Source organism: Oncorhynchus nerka, linkage group LG22, assembly GCF_034236695.1.
Source record: "Oncorhynchus nerka isolate Pitt River linkage group LG22, Oner_Uvic_2.0, whole genome shotgun sequence".
Lineage (NCBI taxonomy): Eukaryota > Metazoa > Chordata > Actinopteri > Salmoniformes > Salmonidae > Oncorhynchus > Oncorhynchus nerka.
In genome coordinates this window covers 19,591,661-19,615,830 of record NC_088417.1, presented here as the reverse complement: position 1 = coordinate 19,615,830, position 24,170 = coordinate 19,591,661, and the positions used below count along the sequence as shown (strand labels likewise).

General features: G+C 42.2%; 1 protein-coding gene across 1 annotated transcript; it reads right to left on the bottom strand.

The window, feature by feature from the left end:
- Window positions 1–251: 251 nt before the first annotated feature.
- LOC115104968 (transferrin receptor protein 1-like) lies at window positions 252–12,442 on the bottom strand. The gene is made up of 18 exons (XM_029626425.2): window positions 12,337–12,442; window positions 8,586–8,637; window positions 8,281–8,485; window positions 7,896–8,073; window positions 7,621–7,758; window positions 7,445–7,532; window positions 7,155–7,280; window positions 6,995–7,078; window positions 6,737–6,876; window positions 6,373–6,542; window positions 6,072–6,191; window positions 4,281–4,366; window positions 4,055–4,118; window positions 3,820–3,967; window positions 3,643–3,733; window positions 3,311–3,532; window positions 3,085–3,234; window positions 252–2,937 (listed from the first exon to the last, which is right to left on the bottom strand). Exons 2-18 carry the CDS (start codon window positions 8,628–8,630, stop codon window positions 2,725–2,727), a joined length of 2,268 nt encoding a protein of 755 aa, XP_029482285.2. The 5' UTR covers window positions 8,631–8,637; window positions 12,337–12,442; the 3' UTR covers window positions 252–2,724.
- Window positions 12,443–24,170: the final 11,728 nt, after the last annotated feature.

The window sequence follows — 24,170 nt, the reverse complement described above, 5'->3', positions numbered from 1 at the left end:
TATGTTCCATTAGATGCCTTTTTTCTTCTCAAATTCCCTACTGCATGAGGACCAAGTTTACACACAATCGACAGGCTAAATTGAAATATAATTTTATTTAACTACAGGCGGGCGATACATTTTTGTTGTTGCCAATTCCAAGCAACACTAGTGTGTAAATACTAGCGTTGCTAAAAGCAGCTAGGCAATTCGTGATTTGATAGTTAGCTAACAACCACAATTAATTATCAATAACCACACACACAGTCCAGTATTGCTAAGCCAAAAGGTTTATTGAAGCGCAACAGAAAATTAGAACTCAATAGTACAAAAACCTCTAAAAAGCACCCATACTCTGTCAGATGAACATGTATGAGTACAGACTAGCACTGACAAGTCTAACATAAATGTTACTAGTTACCTGATTGACAGCGTGATCAATAATCAAAAGAACAAGAATATTTAGCAGACAGCTACAACAGGAGTTTCAGTGTCTGATAATTCACTGCATGGGAAAATACACAGGAATAGAATCGTATTGGCCTGAATGGGAATACCTGTTGTAGGGATTGCATTTCTAAGGGAAAATACAGTAACATGCCATAGGACGCACAGGAGGTTGGTGGGACTTTAATTGGGGAGGACGGGCTTGTGGTAATGGCTGAAGCGGAATGGTATCAAACACATGGTTTCTATGTGTTTGATGCCATTCCAGTCGCTCCAGCCATTATTATGAGCCGGCCCCCCCTCAGCAACCTCCACCAGTAGGTAGGACTTATCCATTACAAGTAGTTCAGAGGGGAACAAGACCAATAGCAGGTCACACACAGAAAGGACACACATACTAGACTGTGAACACAAAGAAAAATATAGTTATAAAACTCTGGGAAACACTGTTCCCGATAAGTTACTCCACCCTTCAGTGAAATATGGGAGTCACTGCCCCCGATACATACAAACACACACTGGTAGGCAAAAACTACCATCAATGCTTGTCATTATGAAAGACACTGCTCCCGATAATGGTTCAGATCAGAAATATAAACTGCTCCAAAATAACTGGTTAACAGAAATGGCTCTTTTGCTGCCTGAATGATATTATTTCAGGATATACAACTCTATATAAACCATATAAAGCTTGTTTAATAAGTTCAGCTCAAAGAGATTTGAGCCTGTTTTCCTTGATGTTGCATCTGAAATGACACCCTATTCAGTTTACTACTTTGAACCAGTCTTTTAAGGCTTTCTAAAACAGGATGAAATCTCAGATGTGGCCCAAGTAGCTAGTTCTGACATGTTTAAAACATGCCAAATTGAACACTCGGAATTTAAGTGCATGCATTTCAGCCAATCAAAATGAAATGTGACAGTCATGACAACCGCCGCTGTCGGGACCCAACGTTTCTGACGCGATACCCTGTTGCTGCGGGTTTCTGTTTCCATAGTAGCGTGGTAGCAGGAGGTGGTGTATTTCTGTTAACAGAGTTGTGTATACAGAGAAAGTCTGACCATCTGTAGCTGGACAGGTTTTCAGAATGTTTCATCCGTATTAAAGCGCTTCCGTGTCGGCCTCAATATTAAACGGCAAGGCAAACTGAATATTTAAACTGTCATGGGACCTTGGGTGGTCAGACTGTCTGTTTACGTGACTCTGTTGCTTCAGCAGATGCTGCCGTAGTAGGAGACAGTATAACCGCCATAAGTCTGGAAGGCACAGCTCCCGATAACTTTATCAAATTAAACGATAACTTTATCAAAAGCCAAACGAAGGCCTACCCGTCATAAGTCTGGAAGGCACAGCTCCCGATAACTTTATCAAAAGCCAAACGAAGGCCTACCCGTCATAAGTCTGGAAGGCACAGCTCCCGATAACTTTATCAAATTAAACGATAACTTTATCAAAAGCCAAACGAACGCCTACCAGTCATAAGTCTGGAAGGCACAGCTCCCGATAACTTTATCAAATTAAACGATAACTTTATCAAAAGCCAAACGAACGCCTACCAGTCATAAGTCTGGAAGGCATAGCTCCCGATAACTTCTATAAAAAACGAAACGACATTTAAACATTTATAGTGAGCACTGGCACTGATAAATAAATAAAACTCTTAACCCAAATTAACGACATGAAACTGCCATAAATCTGGAAGGCACTGCTTCCGATAACTTCATAAATATAAACAATATCTTTATCAAACTGATAACATTTATAGTGATCTCTGCCACTGATAAATAAAATATAAATAGGCTCCAAGGGGTTAGAGGTCGTCGTCTCTGTAGTAGTGAGCAAGGCTTTAGTTTTTTTGGGGGGGGGGAAGAGGGATCAGACAGTGATGTCACCAGTGTCAACATTCTTCAGGAAGTCTAGTGACTGGGTCTTCACTCGTTACAACGGTCACAAAGGGTAAACGGGTAAACCCCACCTATTTCTATAATTTCTCTTCTTAACATCTGATATTAAACCTAACCACATTGCTAACATTATGCCTAATCCTAACCTTAAAATTAAGACTAAAAAGCAAATGTTCTTTTCATGAATTTTTACAAGACAAATGACTTTGTGGCTGTGATAAATAGTGACAACCCAGTGACTGACACTGGAAGGACCAACTTGAAAACAGTACTTCCGGGTCACCGTTATGACATAATCACCCCTGACAAATCCCTCGTTATCTAATCCTGGGTTTTAAAGTGAACAAGGATGAGGCTGAAGCCCCTGACACACACACACACAGTTAGACCGCGTTAGATCTGGTTGTCGCTGTCCCAGACGTCTCCAGAGAGAGCGTTGGCACAGCCCTGTAGCGTCCAGGTGGCCAGGGCCAGCTGGGTCCGCAGTGCCTCCCTGTCCTCCCCCTCCAACATGGCTGCCATGGTGTGGGAACCATGGCCAAACAGCAGGTGGCGGAACGGAACCTCCTTGGGGGAGACAAACGGTGAGAGGAGGTTGTGTTCCACCTGGGCAGAGAGAGAGGAGAATCCAATGTTAGTTTATGAATCAAGACAGAACCACTAATTGACTTCTGTTCACTATAAAACGGGAGCCGTATGGCCTTGATCGGTTTAGATGACACGGGGTTGCTTGTGTGTATATGTATATCTCACCCTCATGATGCGGTCGTTGATGTTGTGGCAGGCCAGTGTGTCCGTGAGGTCGGTGTTGAGTAGTTCGGTGTTGAGGTCAGTAGCAGCTCTACTGTAGGAGCCGAGGGCCATGGTGAGCCAACGAGCTGACAGACCCTCGGCAGAACCATCCTGTAACACAACATAATTAGGGCTGTGCTAAAAAACAACAACTACAATGTCAACAAAATCAACCATGAAAACAAACCCGGGTGACTTGTTTGAGGCGCTGGTTGATGTTGACCACCGATTGACTGAGAACCTTCCTGTAGCGTAGCACGTCCAGATACAGCACGTGATCGTGGACCAGTCGTAACGCCAGCTGACCTGCGACCAATCCCGCCCCAGTGGCTATGGAACCAAGGTGATGGGCGGTGGCGAAACCAAGGTATTCCTTGTTGTCAAAAGAGGTGCCGTAGTGAGGGTAGACCTACAACATAGACACACAATGTTAGATCTATCTAGGTTACCCACCCCTGTATTAGAGATGGTTATCAAACCATCTGTAGACACACCCAACCCTGACAATGTGCCTCTCACCTCCTGAGAGACGAAGCGGAAGGAGAGAGAGGGGATTCCAGAGAAGGCCAGGAACGGATACGCAGAGTCTTCCATCTGCATGGGCTTAAACCTGATATCACACATACCACACATTAGACCTACTGTACACATGTTTGGTGTGATATATCATTGGAGTGATAGGTGAGGTGTACTCACACTGCCTTCTCAAAGTTGACTCCAGCCACATGATCATACAGAGACTTCCCAGACTCTCCAAAACCAATGGGATTCTTCACCTCCTTCATGGTTCTTTCCAGAAGGCTGTGGAGCAGGGGACTGGCAGATGCGTTCACAGCATAATTTCCTGAGGATCACATCCACACACGTATATTAAAAAAATACTTTATGAAGTATTTTGGTGGTGTGTGTGTGTGTGTGTGTATACACTCACCCGTGACTACTCCGTCCAGGCTGATGTAGGTGACAACTTTTCTGTCCAGAGAGGAGAGGTATCCCTGGAGAGGAACACACACGGCTAAATATCATACACTGCTACTTTAGAGGCTGGTCCAATCAGTGCCGTCCAGCGACATATTTTTCTCATCAAATGCCGTTAGCGGAAACACTACTTTATCCTGAGGAACTTTCTACACATAGTGCGTTTGTGCAGTTCTCACCTCCAGCCACTCTGTAGCTCCAACACTGCCGTACTCTCCTGCACTCCAACTGGCAAACACCAGACTCCTCCTGGGACGGAAACCATCTACACACAGATGTCAGAATGTGTGTGTGTGTTAAAATGCATTGATTGGTGTGTGTGTGCGCGTGTGTGTTAAAATGCATTGATTGGTGTGTGTGTGCGCGTGTGTGTTAAAATGCATTGATTGGTGTGTGCGTGCGCGTGTGTGTTAAAATGCATTGATTGGTGTGTGCGTGCGCGTGTGTGTTAAAATGCATTGATTGGTGTGTGCGTGTGTGTTAAAATGCATTGATTGGTGTGTGCGTGCGCGTGTGTGTTAAAATGCATTGATTGGTGTGTGCGTGCGCGTGTGTGTTAAAATGCATTGATTGGTGTGTGCGTGCGCGTGTGTGTTAAAATGCATTGATTGGTGTGTGCGTGCGCGTGTGTGTTAAAATGCATTGATTGGTGTGTGCGTGTGTGTTAAAATGCATTGATTGGTGTGTGCGTGCGCGTGTGTGTTAAAATGCATTGATTGGTGTGTGCGTGCGCGTGTGTGTTAAAATGCATTGATTGGTGTGTGTGTGCGCGTGTGTGTTAAAATGCATTGATTGGTGTGTGTGTGCGCGTGTGTGTTAAAATGCATTGATTGGTGTGTGTGTGCGCGTGTGTGTTAAAATGCATTGATTGGTGTGTGTGTGTGCGTGTGTTAAAATGCATTGATTGGTGTGTGTGTGTGCGTGTGTTAAAATGCATTGATTGGTGTGTGTGTGTGTGCGTGTGTGTGTGTGTTAAAATGCATTGATTGGTGTGTGTGTGTGTGCGTGTGTTCAAATGCATTGATTGGTGTGTGTGTGTGCGTGTGTTAAAATGCATTGATTGGTGTGTGTGTGTGCGTGTGTTAAAATGCATTGATTGGTGTGTGTGTGTGCGTGTGTGTGTTCAAATGCATTGATTGGTGTGTGTGTGTGCGTGTGTGTGTTCAAATGCATTGATTGGTGTGTGTGTGTGCGTGTGTGTTAAAATGCATCGATTGGTGTGTGTGTGCGTGTGTGTTAAAATGCATCGATTGGTGTGTGTGTGTGTGCGTGTGTGTTAAAATGCATTGATTGGTGTGTGTGTGTGTGCGTGTGTGTGTTCAAATGCATTGATTGGTGTGTGTGTGTGCGTGTGTGTGTTCAAATGCATTGATTGGTGTGTGTGTGTGCGTGTGTGTTAAAATGCATCGATTGGTGTGTGTGTGTGCGTGTGTGTTAAAATGCATTGATTGGTGTGTGTGTGTGCGTGTGTGTTAAAATGCATCGATTGGTGTGTGTGTGTGTGTGTGCGTGTGTGTTAAAATGCATTGATTGGTGTGTGTGCGTTAAAATGCATTGATTGGTGTGTGTGTGTGCGTGCGTGCGTTAAAATACATTGATTGGTGTGTGTGTGTGTGTGTTAAAATGCATTGATTGGTGTGTGTGTGTTAAAATGCATTGATTGGTGTGTGTGTGTTAAAATGCATTGATTGGTGTGTGTGTGTTAAAATGCATTGATTGGTGTGTGTGTGTTAAAATGCATTGATTGGTGTGTGTGTGTTAAAATGCATTGATTGGTGTGTGTGTGTTAAAATGCATTGATTGGTGTGTGTGTGTGTGTGTGTGTATGTGTGTGTGTGTTAAAATGCATTGATTGGTGTGTGTGTGTGTTAAAATGCATTGATTGGTGTGTGTGTGTGTATGTGTGTTAAAATGCATTGATTGGTGTGTGTGTGTGTTAAAATGCATTGATTGGTGTGTGTGTGTGTTACCTGTGTGCACCATCTCAGACACAGCTCTAGCCAGCTCCAGTAGCAGTGTGGTCCCGACAGTGGCTTTAGCGTAGCCTGGACCCCACGCATCCCTCTGAGCCCCCAGTACCACGTACCGATCTACACACAAGAAAATTAACACAAAACCCTGTCACTAGTGCATAGAGATGAAACATTGCTCCTAAAACTATAGTGTTCATAGATAGACCACTCAAAAAGACTGTGTGCCTCGGTTGGAAAGATCATCGTGTTAACCACACCATGGTCCTAGGCTCGATTCCTGCTGGGGTCACACACGTACCTGGCTCAATGAAGCCCTTGATGACTCCAAAGACGTTGTGTATCTCGGTGTCCTGCAGCACGTTGTTCACCTCCACTGTGACATCCTCACTACTGGCCCCTCCCAGGGTGTACTTCACATTGTCCAGTTTTCCTTTAAAACTGGGAGGAGCATCAGGCCCACCTATACGTCTGGGGAGAGACAGACACACAGTTGAGAGAGACAGACACACAGTTGAGAGAGACAGACACACAGTTGAGAGAGACAGACACACAGTTGAGAGAGACAGACACACAGTTGAGACAGACACACAGTTGAGAGAGACAGAGAGAGAGACAGACACACAGTTGAGAGAGACAGAGAGAGAGAGAAAGAGAGGTCTTACTTTAGTATCTTGACAGCAGTCTGAGCAGTAATGCTTTGGGCCAGTACATTGGGCAGACCAGAGGACTGGGTGGGAGGGAACTGGGTGTGGTTGAAGGAGGGGAACCCTGGAGTATAGGGGTCTCCAGAACCTAGATGGACCTACAGGAAAACGTCACATAATCAGAGCTACAACATCAGAACTAAAGGGCACCTCTGGATCAGGCTCAGTAATCATCAATAAGATTCACCCTGGAGTGGTGTGTGTGTGTGTACTCACATGCCCATATAGTTCAGTAGTTTCAGTCTTGTGTTCAGGGTAAATCAACACAGCAGATACCCCCAATGCAGCTACATTAGCCACCTGAAACACAAACGCAGGTAAGAACACCAAAATCCACTGTTACATATTGTATCGCGCACACGCACACACACCATACCTGCTGTGCCAGGCTGATCTGTCCTGAAGCTCTCAGTAGAATCACGGTGCCGTTCAGCTCAACCTTCAGAGTCTGTAGCAGTGCCAAGTCCTCCTGACTCCCATAGTTACCATTCACTGCCTTGCCCTGCAGACACACAAAACAATTACCCCTTGTGAGATTCAGGCAACAACTGTGATTGTGAACATTAAGTGGCAGAAAATATGTTACAACATGTCCCTTTAAAAGCATTTAACCTTATTATATTGGGCCAAAATATCATCAGTCAATGTGGACATTGATTGGCTGACCTTTGCTTTTCCTGTGGCGCTATAGGCCAGATAGCCCTTAGGCTGGCACACCTCATCTTGGCCAATCAGTACACGGTTTGGCTTCTCACTGTGGGGAAAGGGGATTGGAGGGGAGATCGTTAGAAGCTAAGTGGAATTTTGCGTGTGCAAGACAGAGTATGTGTGTGTACGAGTACCTGTTGGGCATCTGTAGTTGGACATAGTGTGTGTCAGTCCAGGGCTCCATCTCCAGACTCTTAAAGCTGTCCAACACATGATTTCCCAGAATGTTGTCTCCAGTGCTCCCTGCTGTGTGATTCGTCTGTTCAACATCACTGCACAGAGACAGAAAGAGAGAGAGAGAAAGTCAGAGAGAGACAGAAACCGACAGAAAGACAGAAACCGACAGAAAGACAAACAGAGAGAGAGGCAGGACAGTTTAGTTAATTAGTCTTTTCAGGCGTGTGTCTACCTCAGTCTGCTGTTGAAGGCGTCAGGAGTCAGTCTCCGTGCCAGCAGGCTGGTGATGTTGGTCCAGGATAGAGAGTATTCTACGATAGCCTTCTTAGCCACACCCTCTTCCTGTTCAGAATCACAAGGGATTGGCTCCTGGAGGGGAGAACGGTGGCTCACATAGCCAATTAGATAACCTGAAACAGAGACGAGGCAGGTATTGGTTAAAGAGAGGTTTGTTTTGCTTCACCCAGTTCTCTGGGTGGGTGTAGATTTTACTTTAGGACCAATGGAATGGTCTAAAACACACAAACTCTGCCCACCGGGCAATGCAAGACGAATTCGCCCAGGGAGCGAGGGCGAGTGTGACAAAGACAAAAGAGAGAGTGAAGAAGACTATGCACCGATGATGAAGATAAAGAGGATTCCAAGGGCCAGGTAACACATGTGGTAGTTCCGCTTGGGGCGGGGCCTGTAGGAGGGTGAGCCCCCTGGTTGGCCTGCCTGCTCAGAGGGGGCGTGGTCAACTATGTCATCAGACAGCTTCACCTCCACGTGGCTCTCTCCGTCTGACTGGAGAGTGAAGGGGCTGTACCGCTCACTCTTAAACTACACACACAAAAGAAAGTGGGGGAGAGAAAATAGAGAAATGATGTGTTTGTTGGGGTCTGAGGCCAATATTGGGTGCGTGTACTTGAGAGATGCTCACCATTTTGGAAAGCGACGACCTCACTTGATTAATAGTTGCTGCCATGGTAAATCTGGAGGAAAGAGGCAATGAGAGGGAGGTAGAAGACAGAGGGTGAGAAGGGCACTGAAAGAAACAGGGAAGGTTAGTCTAAAGTCATTTGAGCCTATATCCTCATTCCGTTCCTCTCCCTTCTCCCTGAAGTTTGCATTAGAGGTGGTCACGGGTCCAAAAAGAAAGTTGGAGCCGTTCCAATAAGGACCCGGGGCTTTCTCACCCGGACCCGATATGTATAAATAAAATCAAAATATATATATATATTAAAAAAAGACCCATTCCAAACAGACCTGAGGACAGCTAGACCATTCCGAAGTTTCTAAAACTGTTTGAATGATGTCTGTGAGTATAACAGGCAAAAACCTGAGAAGAAATCCAAACAGGAAGTGGGAAATCTGAGGTTGGTTGATTTTCAACCCAGTCCCTATTGAATACACAGTGGGATATTGGTTGTTGCACTTCAAGACTTCCACTAGATGTCAACAGTCTTTAGAAACTTGAACGAGGCTTCCACTGTGATGTGGGGCCGGATGGGAGCTGTTTGAGTCAGTGGTCTGGCAGAGAGCCAGGTCCTGGTCATGCGCATTTCACATGATAGCGACCTGCGTTCCATGGCTTTTCTACAGATAATGGAATTCTCCGGTTGGAACGTTATTTAAGATTTATGATAACATCCTAAAGATTGATTCTATACTTAGTTTGATATATTTCTAAGACCTGTAATATAACTTTTTGTCCGACGTTCGGCTGGACCTGCACGAGCGTTTGGATTTGTGTACTAAACGCGCTAACAAAAGTAGCTACTTGGACATAAATAATGGACATTATCGAACAAAACAAACATTTATTGTGGAACTAGGATTCCTGGGAGCGCATTCTGATGAAGATCATCAAAGGTAAAGGAATATTTATAATGTTATTTCTGATTTCTGTTGACTCCAACATGGCGGACAATTTTTTTCTTTTCTGAGCGCCGTCTCAGATTATTGCATGGTTTGCTTTTTCCGTAAAGTAAAAAAAAATAAAAATCTGACACAGCGGTTGCATTAAGGAGAGGTATATGTATATTTCCATGTCTAACAATTGTATTTTCATCGAATACTATGAGTATTTCTGTAAAATGACGTGGCTCTGCAATACCACCGGATGTTTTTGGAACTAGTGAACGTAACGCGCCAATGTATACTGAGATTTTGTTTTATATAAATATGAACTTTATCAAACAAAACATACATGTATTGTGTAACATGAAGTCCTATGAGTGTCATCTGATGAAGATTGTCAAAGGTTAGTGATTCATTTTATCTCCATTTGCACTTTTTGTGGCTTCTCTTTGGCTGGAAAAATTGCTGTTTTTCTGTGAGTTGGTGGTGACCTGAATTTGGCGCCCTGCACTTTCACTGGCTGTTGTCATATCGACCCCGTTAATTAACGGGATTGCAGCCCTAAGAAGTTAAAGTAGCTAACGTTAGCTAGCTGGGCTAACTGAGGCTGCAGTGCCTGCACTTTCTGATCCTACAGTTACAAATAACTCCATTCTGAACATTAAGTAGCCTGCCTGTTGGCTCTTAGGCTACAATGACTGTCCTTCGCCTTTTAATTCTGTAATTTTAATTCCATTTTCCGTTGATTAGATATCTCCTTACTTTTGCCACACATGGAACGAGGCTCTATGGCGCCAATTTCCAATTTGATAATTCATGATTGGCCAACAACAAGCTACCATGCTCCACTCTCGCGTAAAGCAAGAGCAATTGCATAAATTATTAAATTAATTAATCTCTCTCTCTACTGCAGTATTCCCAGATCTGCAAAGGCCCTTCCGGACAAGTCAGCTAAAATGACATATAACCTAGATCTATGACAATCATATCAGATGCAACCCAGAACCACAACATTCTTTAGAATTCTGGATCCAGAGCCACCCGAGTCCTGTATTGGGTCTGGGTATTCGAGTACAGGTGGATCCATGAAGAATTCTAGTCTGTACCTCTTCACTCCCTCTCATGGTTTAAAATCATTGGATTGGTGTAAGCAATAGGCAATACAGAATTTCCATCATTTAACACGTTAAGATGGAGGGAATGAATAAACCCTTCATGGAGAATAGGGCTGTACTGTAGACACAAAACAGATCAGTCATTCACTGAACCAGTGATACGCGTCAGGCCCAGGAATATTTGTTGTGTAAATACAGAGTTTAGTTGTGTCAAGCAGCGCAGGTTGCTTCAGGCAGGAAGTTACAATCAAAGCCACAAACTGACACAGAGATACTTCTGCTACCAACCAACATGAGGTGACGCAACACAAGAAATGATCACACACAGACAGCAGGCAGAACTTTTCTATCTCTTCCCCTCTCTCCCTAACCTTGCTAAGACTCAACACTAGACCTTGGCCTTCTCTCACACTGGAGACAAAACACACACACACACACAAATAACCAAACCTGACAAACTGATAGTCACAGCATCAAAGTCCATACAGCACAAACAGATCTGGGGCAAGGCTAAGAAACTCACGGCATCAACTGAGAATTATTCATTTTTAATCTGCCTCTGAGTGGGGCATAGCCAAGTCAGAACCAGTTAACTATACATACATTTCTCCCACCGTTTCCTTGTGGTTGGCAAGAGAGAACACACCCATCAGAAACAGTTCTACACCCCAATACACACACCCATCAGAAACAGTTTTACACCCCAATACACCCACCCACCATGAGTGTCACAAGTATAGCACACTTAAGACATTTTAGTCATTATTATGCAAAGCAACTTACACGTTAAATAAAAAAAAATAAAAAAATATTTTAAAAAGTGCCTTGCTCAAGGGTACATCTACACATTTTTCACCTAGTCGGCTTGGGGATTAGAGGCTTCAGAGAACCAGGACCCCTATACCAAATATACAGACACGCTTTTTGGAATCATGAGGAGTTAAAACACAGTAATCCCCATCTTCTTCATCATGTCCAGGTAAATCAGTTTATGTTAGCTAATAATAATTGTACTGAGATGTCTCTCTCAGGACTACATTATGCATGATATTTCCTATGGTTGCCAACACTACACGTCAGCAGAGATCATTTATAGTATGGCTTTGACAGCCCTAACTATACCATCAAGGTCAGAGCTGGCACTTCCTGGTCGTCAATGACTGTGCACATAGAGGAAGCCATTGCTATAAAATTAATCTGCCAGATGTCTGATAATGATTTCTACATCAATTTACGACCAAACTACAATTTAACAGTGCAGATTGAAATATTAGGAGTTAGCTAAAATACGTACCTAGTTTGATTAGAAGCTGAGACCATTTAAGACGTCTATGGCAAGGAAATCGTATTGACTGGCAGGCCTGGCTAAAGCGACCATGTTGCTTTTATGGCTAACTTACCCTGGCTAATAATAAGCATAGACAGCTAGCTACATTATTATGTTCATGCATGTCATTATGACAACTTGAAATGGATTTATCGATAAAATGCTAGCTAGCTATAGTTAACTTTAACTAGCTAACGTTGCAGACAGACACAGTAGCTAACCTCGATGCAACCAATCGTTTTTACAGTCCAGCACAATGTAAAAACCCTCTTGGTTGCATCGAAGCTAATTTATAGCTAAGTCAGCTCAGCTATCTACAGCTTATCAGGTAGATAAAAACAATGCAATAAAAGTGACTGTTGAATAAAACTATACAGTCATATTCTCACCTCTCTCCGCCGATCCACGTGCTCTACTCTCTTCACTCGAACTGGCAACCTTCACTGGATGAGGGCTTGGCAGTACTTCCGGTATGTCGTACTGTACCGCTGCCGCCAAAAAATGATGGAACGAAATGGATTTTGGCTGACATTCTGCAAATTCGATCAAACATTTGATGTCAATAGTTTTCTATTTCCAAAACTAAAATATGTTATGTAAAGAGTGGACTAAAATTTGTAGACTTTACATTTTGCAAGTTTTAAAAAACCGCGTTGTTCAGGAGTGCAAAGGTGAATTGAGTTATTACGCACATTTCAGTAGGCGTTCCCTAACGGAAATATGCAGATGAGGCCAGTTCTAAATGCTCTTTTAGTTATAAAGATCGTTGGTACCACCACAGATAGAACAATGAGGTTAATTGAAAAAATATGTTTTATAATTATCTGATGATAGATCACAGCGGAGCAAATAAATCATAGTGGGTAGAAGAGGCAAGGAAGTGGGCAGAGCCATGCACGAGTTAGCAAGATCCTATTGGCGCGTTCGAGCATTATTTGCATATTTCCGTTAGGGAATGTCTACTATGTGCGCATGTGCAATAACTAAATTCAAGCGTTCTATCGATGATAAAATGTGCCATCTCGCTCCATCTTCTCACACTGCTTGGCACTGAGCTCTCTCTCATCACCATATCTGGTGGTGAGTGGAAATGCCAACAGGGTGCTTTAGATGTATACATCCAGTGATACAGCTGTTTCATTGTTCTATCTGTGGTACCATCCTCCTCCCGGGCTCCCCATCCCCTCCCCACACACCACTCTGATAATGTGCTTTTAGGATCTTTAGCTACTAGAGTGACATTAGAGGGCTTGCAGTTGACGTACGACGCCTCCTGGCGGCCATGTTGGAAGGCCCCCGCATTAATATTTCTGAAAATAACAGCCAAGTGGCTACCCCAAACTGCATGATAACAGTGCCTAAAACTAGTTGATTCGTCACCACGGTAATTTTCTGTAAAGTATTTGGCTGCTCTAACAGGGAAGGACAGACAACGGAAAAAATATGCTTACAGATTCCCCGCAATCATGAAACACCATTGGTGAAACCAAGATAAGACTCAAGAATGGTCAGAAAAGTGAAGAAACGTATTTGCCCGTCAAGACCTGAACCCAGACAGCTGTCAATAACAGGTCTGCTACGATCATGTCATCACTGGTAAGTCAAGTCTGATCGATTTCGAGTTTAGTTAAGCTGTTATGCTAACCAGGTGTAAGTGAGGACTTGATGGACTGTGTATTCTTTAGGTTAGGTTTTACTTCATGTGTTCGCTCCCATGTGCTGGTAAGGGCACAGATGATAGACAGGTAGGATTCCAGTTGAGGTGGTTTAATAACGCTGAAGATGCACATGCACAACACAGCACCGCACAGTGTATGTAGTATGGGTGGGCTAAGGCACTTAGTGGTCTTGCAACTTGCTTCAACCAAAGTGTGTGTGTGTGGTCTGCAAGAGAGAAATAAAGATACAATAGTGAATGACAGAATATAATTTCCACATCTCTTATAAACAATATGCATGGCTAGTACATGACTATGATGACAATGTTATACAGGACCATACAGCGCAATACAACGAGACTCTACTAATTTTAGATCTAAGGGGTGCTGCTGCACGTGTACTACAAAGCATAGTACCATCATCTTCAGTACAGGGCTACAACTGCACAATGAACTTGAATACCTCTAAACAGTGAAATACAATGTAATAGCCATATAATGATGTAGCATACACATATACAATTACAGGGCATATAAACGACGCACCGGGGGACATTATCCTAAACAAATACTGGATTAAATGTCCGAAATTATAAGATAGCCATTACAGAGCTAGCCAGCTCACAATAGCTAGCAGTAGAAACTACAATTAGCATAACCATAAATATGACATTAATGTCGCAGTGCATTTTCAGACATAAACACCTGAAAGATATGAAATATGTACTTAAATATCAACAAGGACGCACACTGACCTTGGCTAACAAAATGAAAGATAACTGATGGGAAAACACAAGGATGGCTAGAACTTTGTCTCACTGGACTTCTCTCGAGCTAATCTTCTTCTCTGAGCTGGAGATCGCCCAGCATGCTCTGCTCCACTTGACCGGTGGGTGGAGCTACAACTCTCATATGATGAATTAACATTACTGATATGATTACCTACAAATACTTCACAGCCTTTTGTACACCAGGTTAGCCAAAATTAGCAAGATAGCTTGTAGTTTAGCAATTAGCATGTGTCGTGTGAGTTTAAAGTTTTGGGGAAGCTATTTTTCACCATAAAAAATGCACCTTTATAAGAATGGATTGCATGCCTCTATCATTGCATTTGCAGACAATTGTAAGCCTACTATTCCTAATGTTATGAATAGATTAGATATTAATAGCCTAAATTATCACTAAGCGCTTAATTTAGTGGCATAGTCTACCATCGTATTAAAAGAGATTCAGCTAATTTCTCCAGTCATATAATGTGTAGTAGAATTCCATGAAATGTTATCAAAGGCCACATTTTTCCTGTGCAAAGGAAACGTCTCTGAAAAAGGGGTCCTGGCTAAAAGGAATCCAGCTTTGGTCAAATTGTCAAAAGTTATTTTTGTTCATTTTAACTAACCCTAACCCTTTTCATAACCTTAACCTAATTCTCCTAACATGCTACGAAAATGTAAAATAAGACGTGTTGTGGAATATCTAATCAAAAGGGAAGAGAGACTGCAGATTCTTTCAAACAACACTTTATTATACGATTTGCAAAAATGAAGCGTATCAACCATCACCAAGAATGGCTCAGAGTTGAAAGCTTAACAAACATAGCCGGGTCTCTGCTTTTATTGAGAAAATACAACCCCTTTCTGTATACGTGGCAGTCAGCAGATACACAACGAATTACCTTTTACACACGGTGTAGACTTAAGATAGCACAAGGTTGACAGCCTGAGGGCTCAACCGTCTAACTGCATTCACAACAAACACTATAGCTGCATTACAAGCACTGCAAAGACACACCCTCTCCCTTCAGCCTTCAAATTAAGTGGACACTTCTGATGATGCATCATGACGTCTGACGAGTTTACACTTGCAGGGTGAGGGAGGAAGGAATTCATTTTAAATGGACCGCCCTTGCCTGGAAATTCATCACCCGTTTGTGTGTTTTCAGCCACCGGTAGCTTGTGGGTGCTTTATATGCGCTACAGTCAATTATGTCTTCACAAGGTTTTCACACACTGTTGCTGGTATTTTGGCCCATTCCTCCATGCAGATCTCCTCTACAGCAGTGATGTTTTGGGGCTGTTGATGGGCAACATGGACTTTCAACTCCCTCCAAAGATTTTCTATGGGGTTGAGATCTGGAGACTGGCTAGGCCACTCCAGGACCTTGAAATGCTTCTTACGAAGCCACTCCTTCGTTGCCCGGGCGGTGTGTTTGGGATCATTGTCATGCTGAAAGACCCAGCCACATTTCATCTTCAATGCCCTTGCTGATGGAAGGAGGTTTTCACTCAAAATCTCACGATACATGGCCCCATTCATTCTTTCCTTTACACGGATCTGTCGTGTTTCCACCCACATGATGTTTCCACCCACATGCTTCACAGTAGGTATGGTGTTCTTTGGATGCAACTCAGCATTCTTTGTCCTCCAAACAAGACGAGTTGAGTTTTTACCAAAAAGTTATATTTTGGATTCATCTGACCATATGACATTCTCCCAATCTTCTTCTGGATCATCCAAATGCTCTCTAGCAAACTTCAGACGGGCCTGGACATGTACTGGCTTAAGCAGGGGGACACGTCTGGTACTGCAGGATTTGAGTCCCTGGGGGCGTAGTGTGTTACTGATGGTAGGCTTTGTTACTTTGGTCCCAGCTCTCTGCAGGTCATTCACTAGGTCCCCCCGTGTGGTTCTGGGATTTTTGCTCACCGTTCTTGTGATCATTTTGACCCCACGGGGTGAGATCTTGTATGGAGCCCCAGATCGAGGGAGATTATCAGTGGTCTTGTATGTCTTCCATTTCCTAATAATTGCTCCCACAGTTGATTTCTTCAAACCAAGCTGCTTACCTATTGCAGGTTCAGTCTTCCCAGCCTGGTGCAGGTCTACAATTTTGTTTCTGGTGTCCTTTGACAGCTCTTTGGTCTTGGCCATAGTGGAGTTTGGAGTGTGACTGTTTGAGGTTGTGGACAGGTGTCTTTTATACTGATAACAAGTTCAAACAGGTGCCATTAATACAGGTAACGAGTGGAGGACAGAGGAGCCTCCTAAAGAAGAAGTTACAGGTCTGTGAGAGCCAGAAATCTTGCTTGTTTGTAGGTGACCAAATACTTATTTTCCACCATAATTTGCTAATAAATTCATTAAAAAATCCTACAATGTGATTTTCTGGATTTTTTTTTCTAATTTTGTCTGTCATAGTTGAAGTGTACCTATGATGAAAATTACAGGCCTCTCTCATCTTTTTAAGTGGAAGAACTTGCACAATTGGTGGCTGACTAAATATTTTTTTGCCCCACTGTATATCCGACCGTAAACCAGGAAAATGTTTTATTTATACAATTTCCAAAAGATAACCAAACAAAAACATCATTACTTTTACGAGACGTGTTTGTGCCGTCATGTGCATTAGTAGCACAATTTCTAACTTATTTACATTTGTTTTTACTTACACTTGTATGTTGACTTCTCCATATTGATGTTTAGGTTTTACGTTTTGGCTGACTTTTCTTAGTGGAAGTACAATCATCGCGAATTGAATTATGGGGCGTTTCAGAACCCCGAAGTGAACATAACTGTACACTCGCAAACTCGATCAAAAAAAAGGGTTGAGGAGCATACGTTGCGAATTTCCCTTGTTTGGCTAATAGTTTAGACCAATGGTGACTGTCACACCCTGATCTGTTTCACCTGTCCTTGTGATTGTCTCCATACTCTCCAGGTGCCGCTCGTTTCCCCCAGTGTATTTATCACTGTATTTCTTGTCTCTCTGTGCCAGTTCGTCTTGCATGTTTCCAAGTCAACCAGCGTCTTTCCTGTTCTCCTGCTTTTTGCATTTCTCATTTTTGTAGTCCTCCCGGTTTTGACCCTTGCCTGTTTCTGGACTTTGTACACGCCTGCCTTACCATTCTGCCTACCTTGACCACAAGCCTGTCTGCCACTCTGTACCTCCTGGACTCTGATCTGGTTTTGACCTTTTGCCTGTCCACGACCATTCTTTTGCCTACACCTTTTTAATTAATAAACATAAGACTCCAACCATCTGCCTCCTGTGTTTGCATCTGGGTCTCGCCTTGTGTCATGATAGTGATGAGGATTCCCCCAAGGACATAAAGCGAGGGTAAGTGGAGGTCTTTTAGGAAGTTTGAAACGCAGCCTAAATCCCAGAAAGACAAGTTTGTATCAGGTTAGAAAAAACACTAGCATATAACGAGACAATTCTTTAAACAGTAAAACATGGTATAGCATGACTAATTATGTAATTTTCCACGATAGACGTTCATTTGACAAAAGCTGGATCCCTTCTAACCATTAAAATAAAACGGGGAGAAGCAAATGGTGCAATATGACGTCCATATAGCCTGGAGAACATTCATTCCAGTGGTTATCATATATATTCATATGATAACCCAATGATCATTTGTTGAGAACTTCATTCATAAGAGGAGGGACAATGTATGGACATTACAGCATAGGACAAAGGCCTCAATGGGATAGAACAACCTGCTATGTTGACTATTAGTTGTTCAAGCCTAACAATAGATGTAATCTTTATATGACACTAAAACACCTGAATGAATTCAACACAACCAAACAATTAAGAGCCCTGATTGTATAGGTGACCTGAAGAAGTGATATTCAAACAAATGAAAAGCACACCTGATGTTAATGTACTGTAGGTTCACCAGCTGACCTCTGTCAAGACAGCCATGTCGACTGGATTCCCACTGTGAAGATGAGCAATGCTGCAACAGCATCAGTTTCTACCACTTTGTCATTTTCCAGATATGAAAAGGAGACATCCCTCAATTATAGGGGATGGTTGTCATATGCTGTGCTTTGGTAAATCTGAACGATTCTGTTGTGCCATTTGAGTAGCGCGCCTTTGCCTTGTTGTCATGACAACAGTGCCTCCTTAAACCATATGAATATTTAAAATGTAATTGGGAACATATAAAAGACTGTTTATGATATTATAAATATACTGTACTTTAACAGGGCTATATTGTTGTACAGGTGAAATTAAAAGTATTTTGTTATTGCTGCTTTGCCAAGGCCCTTTGAATAAAACTTATTTCTTATAGCTCAACTCTTAAAAAAAAAAAAAAACTATTTTAAACACATTTAGCATAGACAAAGTAATTGTTGTGGTAGTCTTAGGCAAACTCTCTTCATTATCACAGTGGCATCTCCAAGTGCCACTTAGACCTTCTTGGATAAAAGTATCTGGCAGTGAACTCAGTAGCTGTGTTTGTTTTAAGCTATGGATCCCATCTCCTGCTTTCAAACATTTCACCACATAGATTACAAGGGATGGATTTGCACCAACAAAATGTCATGTCAGCACAAGGCATGTACAAAATCGAGTAATATGATTAGGCTCATATACATTGTCTACTGGTATGGTTTTTAAATTGAGAACATATAGCTGAACAAGATATTAACAGTGTGTGAGCTATTCTCTGTTTCAGATGCACAATGTCAAGAGTTGCATTGCAAATGCCCATAAGGCTAATGTCATCATAATGTAGGCCTGTGGTTCCCAACTCCGGTCCTCGAGTACCCCCCAACAGTACAGTTTTATTGTAGCTGTGGACAAACACACCTGATTCTACTTGTCAACTAATCATCAGGCCCTCTGAGTTGAATCAGGTATGTTTGTCCAGGGCTACAACAAACGTGTGCTGTTGGGGGAACTGGAGGGCTGGAGTTGGGAACCACTGCTATAGGCCTATGGCTACATTGGCGTGGCATGCCATTATCAGCTGCATAATGGGTTCACATGGCTGATATCCAGAAAAATTATGACAACCAAATAAAACTTATTGAGAGCTTATGACTGAACAAAAATGTAATATTAATTTGAGAATACAACACAAAAACACAGACAAATTAGAGACAGATTCCCTTCCCTTCTTATTGTAGGATTGTGATCTGTGATTAATCAACATCAACACTAGTCAATCTTGAATAATAGTTAAGTTAACAATTAAAACAAGTTTAAACACTTAACTTCAAAGAATCAACACTTTCATATTTCAAAGTCTACAAGTAACTCATATGTAAAGGTTAGACATTTTAGTAACAAGTAGGCTATTATTACTAAAACATAATTTTAGGTAAAAAAACTAAAAAACAGTCAATACCAGATGTGGTTAACCTCGCTCCATTGATCTCTGATTTACTGGGTGAACATGCTTCTGTTCCAGTACAACAACACTGGATTATTAACTAATTAAGTTTGATACATTGAATCAGGTGTGTTAGTACTGTGCTGGAACAGAAGCCTGCACACCCAATTGTAATAGGTTTATACATTGTGTGACTTTTAAACTGTTTTTTTATTCACATAATTTGCATTATCCATGGTGTACAAGGATGTACCTTTAATCTCGAGACATTCATTGGGACCTCTTCATCTGCAGACAGGGTTCAACATCTCTCTATATCTGAGGAGAGAAAACAGGCTAAGTTAGTTAGTCAAGTTAGACAGCCCAGAATATTATGTTCGCTACAGTGCATTCTGAAATTATTCAGACCCCTTCCCTCTTCCACATTTTGTTAAATTACAGCCTTAGGCCAGACAAAATTGATTCACTGTTTATCCTGTCATGAGAATTTTGAATCACAATGATAATCACTAACAATCAATAGCTTTGACCAATCCCCGGGGTTTGTAAAACCATGGGTTTAATAATAATTAGGCAAAGACTCAGCTTATGCAAAAGGCTAGTACAGTTTATTCACGAGAACGTTCTGAAGTCCACAATACAAACCCAGTCTTTATAACACACAAACAAGTTCAAATCGTAAACTACGCCTTGCTCAGACAGTCTGTGTTTTTCCACTACACAGATACATTGTTTCTTTAATCTGCAACATGTTTCATCATTTTCTGCAAGCCTAACAGTTTCTCCCCTCCACAGGTGGAGACAGAATGTCCTGTAAGGAACACAGTAATACAACTTGTCTGTCGATAGCTCCTCTTATCATCTGTTTCCCATGTGCACCCTGCTTACGTACTAAAAAGGAACAAAAGGTCCTTGTTCTAATCCGGACTAAAACTACACACATCATCAGATTATACACTGCTCAAAAAAAATAAAGGGAACACTAAAATAACACATCCTAGATCTGAATGAATGAAATATTCTTATTAAATACTTTTTTCTTTACATAGTTGAATGTGCTGACAACAAAATCACACAAAAATTATCAATGGAAATCAAATGTATCAACCCATGGAGGTCTGGATTTGGAGTCAAACTCAAAATTAAAGTGGAAAACCACACTACAGGCTGATCCAACTTTTATGTAATGTCCTTAAAACAAGTCAAAATGAGGCTCAGTAGTGTGTGTGGCCTCCACGTGCCTGTATGACCTCCCTACAACGCCTGGGCATGCTCCTGATGAGGTGGAGGGTGGTCTCCTGAGGGATATCCTCCCAGACCTGGACTAAAGCATCCGCCAACTCCTGGACAGTCTGTAGTGCAACGTGGCGTTGGTGGATGGAGCGAGACATGATGTCCCAGATGTGCTCAATTGGATTCAGGTCTGGGGAACGGGCGGGCCAATCTATAGCATCAATGTCTTCCTCTTGCAGGAACTGCTGACCCACTCCAGCCACATGAGGTCTAGCATTGTCTTGCATTAGGAGGAACCCAGGGCCAACCGCACCAGCATATGGTCTCACAAGGGGTCTGAGCATCTCATCTCGGTTCCTAATGGCAGTCAGGCTACCTCTGGCGACCACATGGAGGGCTGTGCGGTCCAACAAAGAAATGCCACCACACACCATAACTGACCCACCGCCAAACCGGTCATGCTGGAGGATGTTGCAGGCAGCAGAACGTTCTCCACGGCGTCTCCAGACTCTGTCACGTTTGTCACATGTGCTAAGTGTGAACCTGCTTTCATCTGTGAAGAGCACAGGACGCCAGTGGCGAATTTGCCAATCTTGGTGTTCTCTGGCAAATGCCAAACGTCCTGCACGGTGTTGGGCTGCTCCTCCTTGCACAAAGGCGGAGGTAGCGGTCCTGCTGCTGGATTGTTGCCCTCCTACGGCCTCCTCCACGTCTCCTGATGTACTGGCCTGTCTCCTGGTAGCGCCTCCATGCTCTGGACACTACGCTGACAGACACAGCAAACCTTCTTGCCACAGCTCACATTGATGTGCCATCCTGGATGAGCTGCACTACCTGAGCCACTTGTGTGGGTTGTAGACTCCGTCTCATGCTACCACTAGAGTGAAAGCACCGCCAGCATTCAAAAGTGACCAAAACATCAGCCAGGAAGCATAGGAACTGAGAAGTGGTCTGGTCACCACCTGCAGAACTACTCCTTTATTGGGGGTGTCTTGCTAATTGCCTATAATTTCCACCTGTTGTCTATTCCATTTGCACAACAGCATGTGAAATGTATTGTCAATCAGTGTTGCCTCCTAAGTGGACAGTTTGATTTCACAGAAGTGTGATTGACTTGGAGTTACATTGTGTGGTGTAAAGTGTTCCCTTTATTGTTTTGAGCAGTGTAGTTTCATGATTCTAATAAATGTCATACAATTATATGGGTTCAGGGTGGAATATTCTAATCATTACCTTTAAGCATATAATTCCCTTATCATTAACTTCTTTGGGACAGGGGGCAGTATTTTCATGTCCGGATGAAAAGCGTGTCCAAAGTAAACAGCCTGCTACTCAGACCCAGAAGCTAATATATGCATATTATTAGTAGATTTGGATGGAAATCACTCTGAAGTTTCGAAAACTGTTTGAATCATGTCTGTGAGTATAACAGAACTTATTTGTCAGGCGAAACCCTGAGGACAAAGCGTTCCGATTGTTTTTTTTGAGGTCACTCTCTTTTCAATGGGTTCAATTGGTTGAGGTTTTTCCTTTGAGAAATGAAGAAGTAACACTGTTCAGAATGAGGCTCGACGGAAGTGTACTCTTTGTTAGAGGCGCATGACCTGAAAGCACGCTCCACTTTGTTTTCCTCCGGCATTGAACACAGTATATCCCGTCTTCAATTTTATTGATTATTTACATTAAAAAATACCTAAAGTTGTATTACAAAAGTAGTTTGAAATGTTTGGACAATGCTTACAGGTAACTTTTGAGATATTTTGTAGTCACGTTGGGCAAGTTGGAACCGGTGCTTTTCTGGATCAAATGCGCCAAATAAATGAACATTTTGGATATATATCGACGGAATTAATCGAACAAAAGGACCATTTGTGATGTTTATGGGACATAATGGAGTGCCAACAGAAGAAGCTCGTCAAAGGTAAGGCATGAATTATATTTGTATTTCTGCATTTTGGGTCGCGCCTGCAGGGTTGAAATATGCTTTTCTCTCTTTGTTTACTGGAGTGCTATCCTCAGATAATAGCATCGTTTGCTTTCGCTGTAAAACATTTTTTAAATCTGACACGTTGGCTGGATTCACAACAAGTGTAGCTTTAATTTGGTATATTGAATGTGTGATTTCATCAAAGTTTAATTATTTATAGTAATTTATTTGAATTTGGTGCTCTGCATTTTCACTGGATGTTGCCCCCCCCCCCCCCCCCCTATGAACAATAGGAGATATATTCAATTTTTCAGATTATTATTATGAATACACAAATTAACAGTCATTAACATTATTGACATAGGATGTATAATAGAATGCAATATTCTACCATATTCAAAAATTATACAAAAATAAAAAAGTTATGTATGAATGTATTATCAGTTCATTTGATCTACTTAATTGTATAGCCTAACAAATTCAAGAATGATAGAAAATAAATAATTGTTATCAAATTAAAATGTTGATGCATAATAAGGAGTTAATTACCTGAATGCATCTCTATAGCCTAGGCATTAACAAAATATTCATACAAATATGATTAGGCCTCTCATAGACTAGGCCTTGTAGAAAGAGGGTCAATCACATCTGCCAAATGAATGTAGCATTGGAAAAAAATCCAGCCATAGAGTATAACTTTTAATCATCCCCAAAAGTATTTAGTTTATAACATGCACAATTAGAAGCATCAATCTATATAGATCAAGAGTGACTAAATTCGAGCCCAGTAACTTGGATGCACATTGCATCCTCCTTCGATTCTCTCGTCTGGCTGCCACGAAAAGCCCCCACCTGCCGATCTGCATGAAGTGTATGCGTGCCCCTGGCGATGTACTTTGTTGGACATGCTAGCTGTTCTTGGCGGCGCATCATCACATCAAATGCATTCCGTTGTGGTGTTATCGGTTGGCCTACTACTACTGGTAGTACCGGTAAAATGTAAATTATGAATCACAAATCACCATACAGCTGACACACCGATTTCATCAATCATTTTGAGTTCAATTTGGTTGTCCAAAATACTATCAGCTTGCACTGCGTCTTTGCTGATGAATGCCCTGATCTCTGGCCAGTCAATAGATTAAATTACATTGTTGTTTTGTATATTGTTGGTGTTTACATACTGGAGAGGGAATGCAAAACAACGACGCTGGACAGAGTGGAATCAGGTGTATCAAAAAGGCAGTTTATTGAGTCAAAGATATCTTGTCCTACATCGT

Coding starts and splice junctions, on each gene's coding strand:
- LOC115104968 (XM_029626425.2), bottom strand. CDS start 8,630: ATGGCAGCAACTATTAATCAAGTGAGGTCGTCGCTTTCCAAAATG. Junction 8,486..8,585: donor GGTCGTCGCTTTCCAAAATG/GTGAGCATCTCT, acceptor TTGTGTGTGTAG/TTTAAGAGTGAGCGGTACAG. Junction 6,877..6,994: donor CTACTGAACTATATGGGCAT/GTGAGTACACAC, acceptor GTTTTCCTGTAG/GTCCATCTAGGTTCTGGAGA.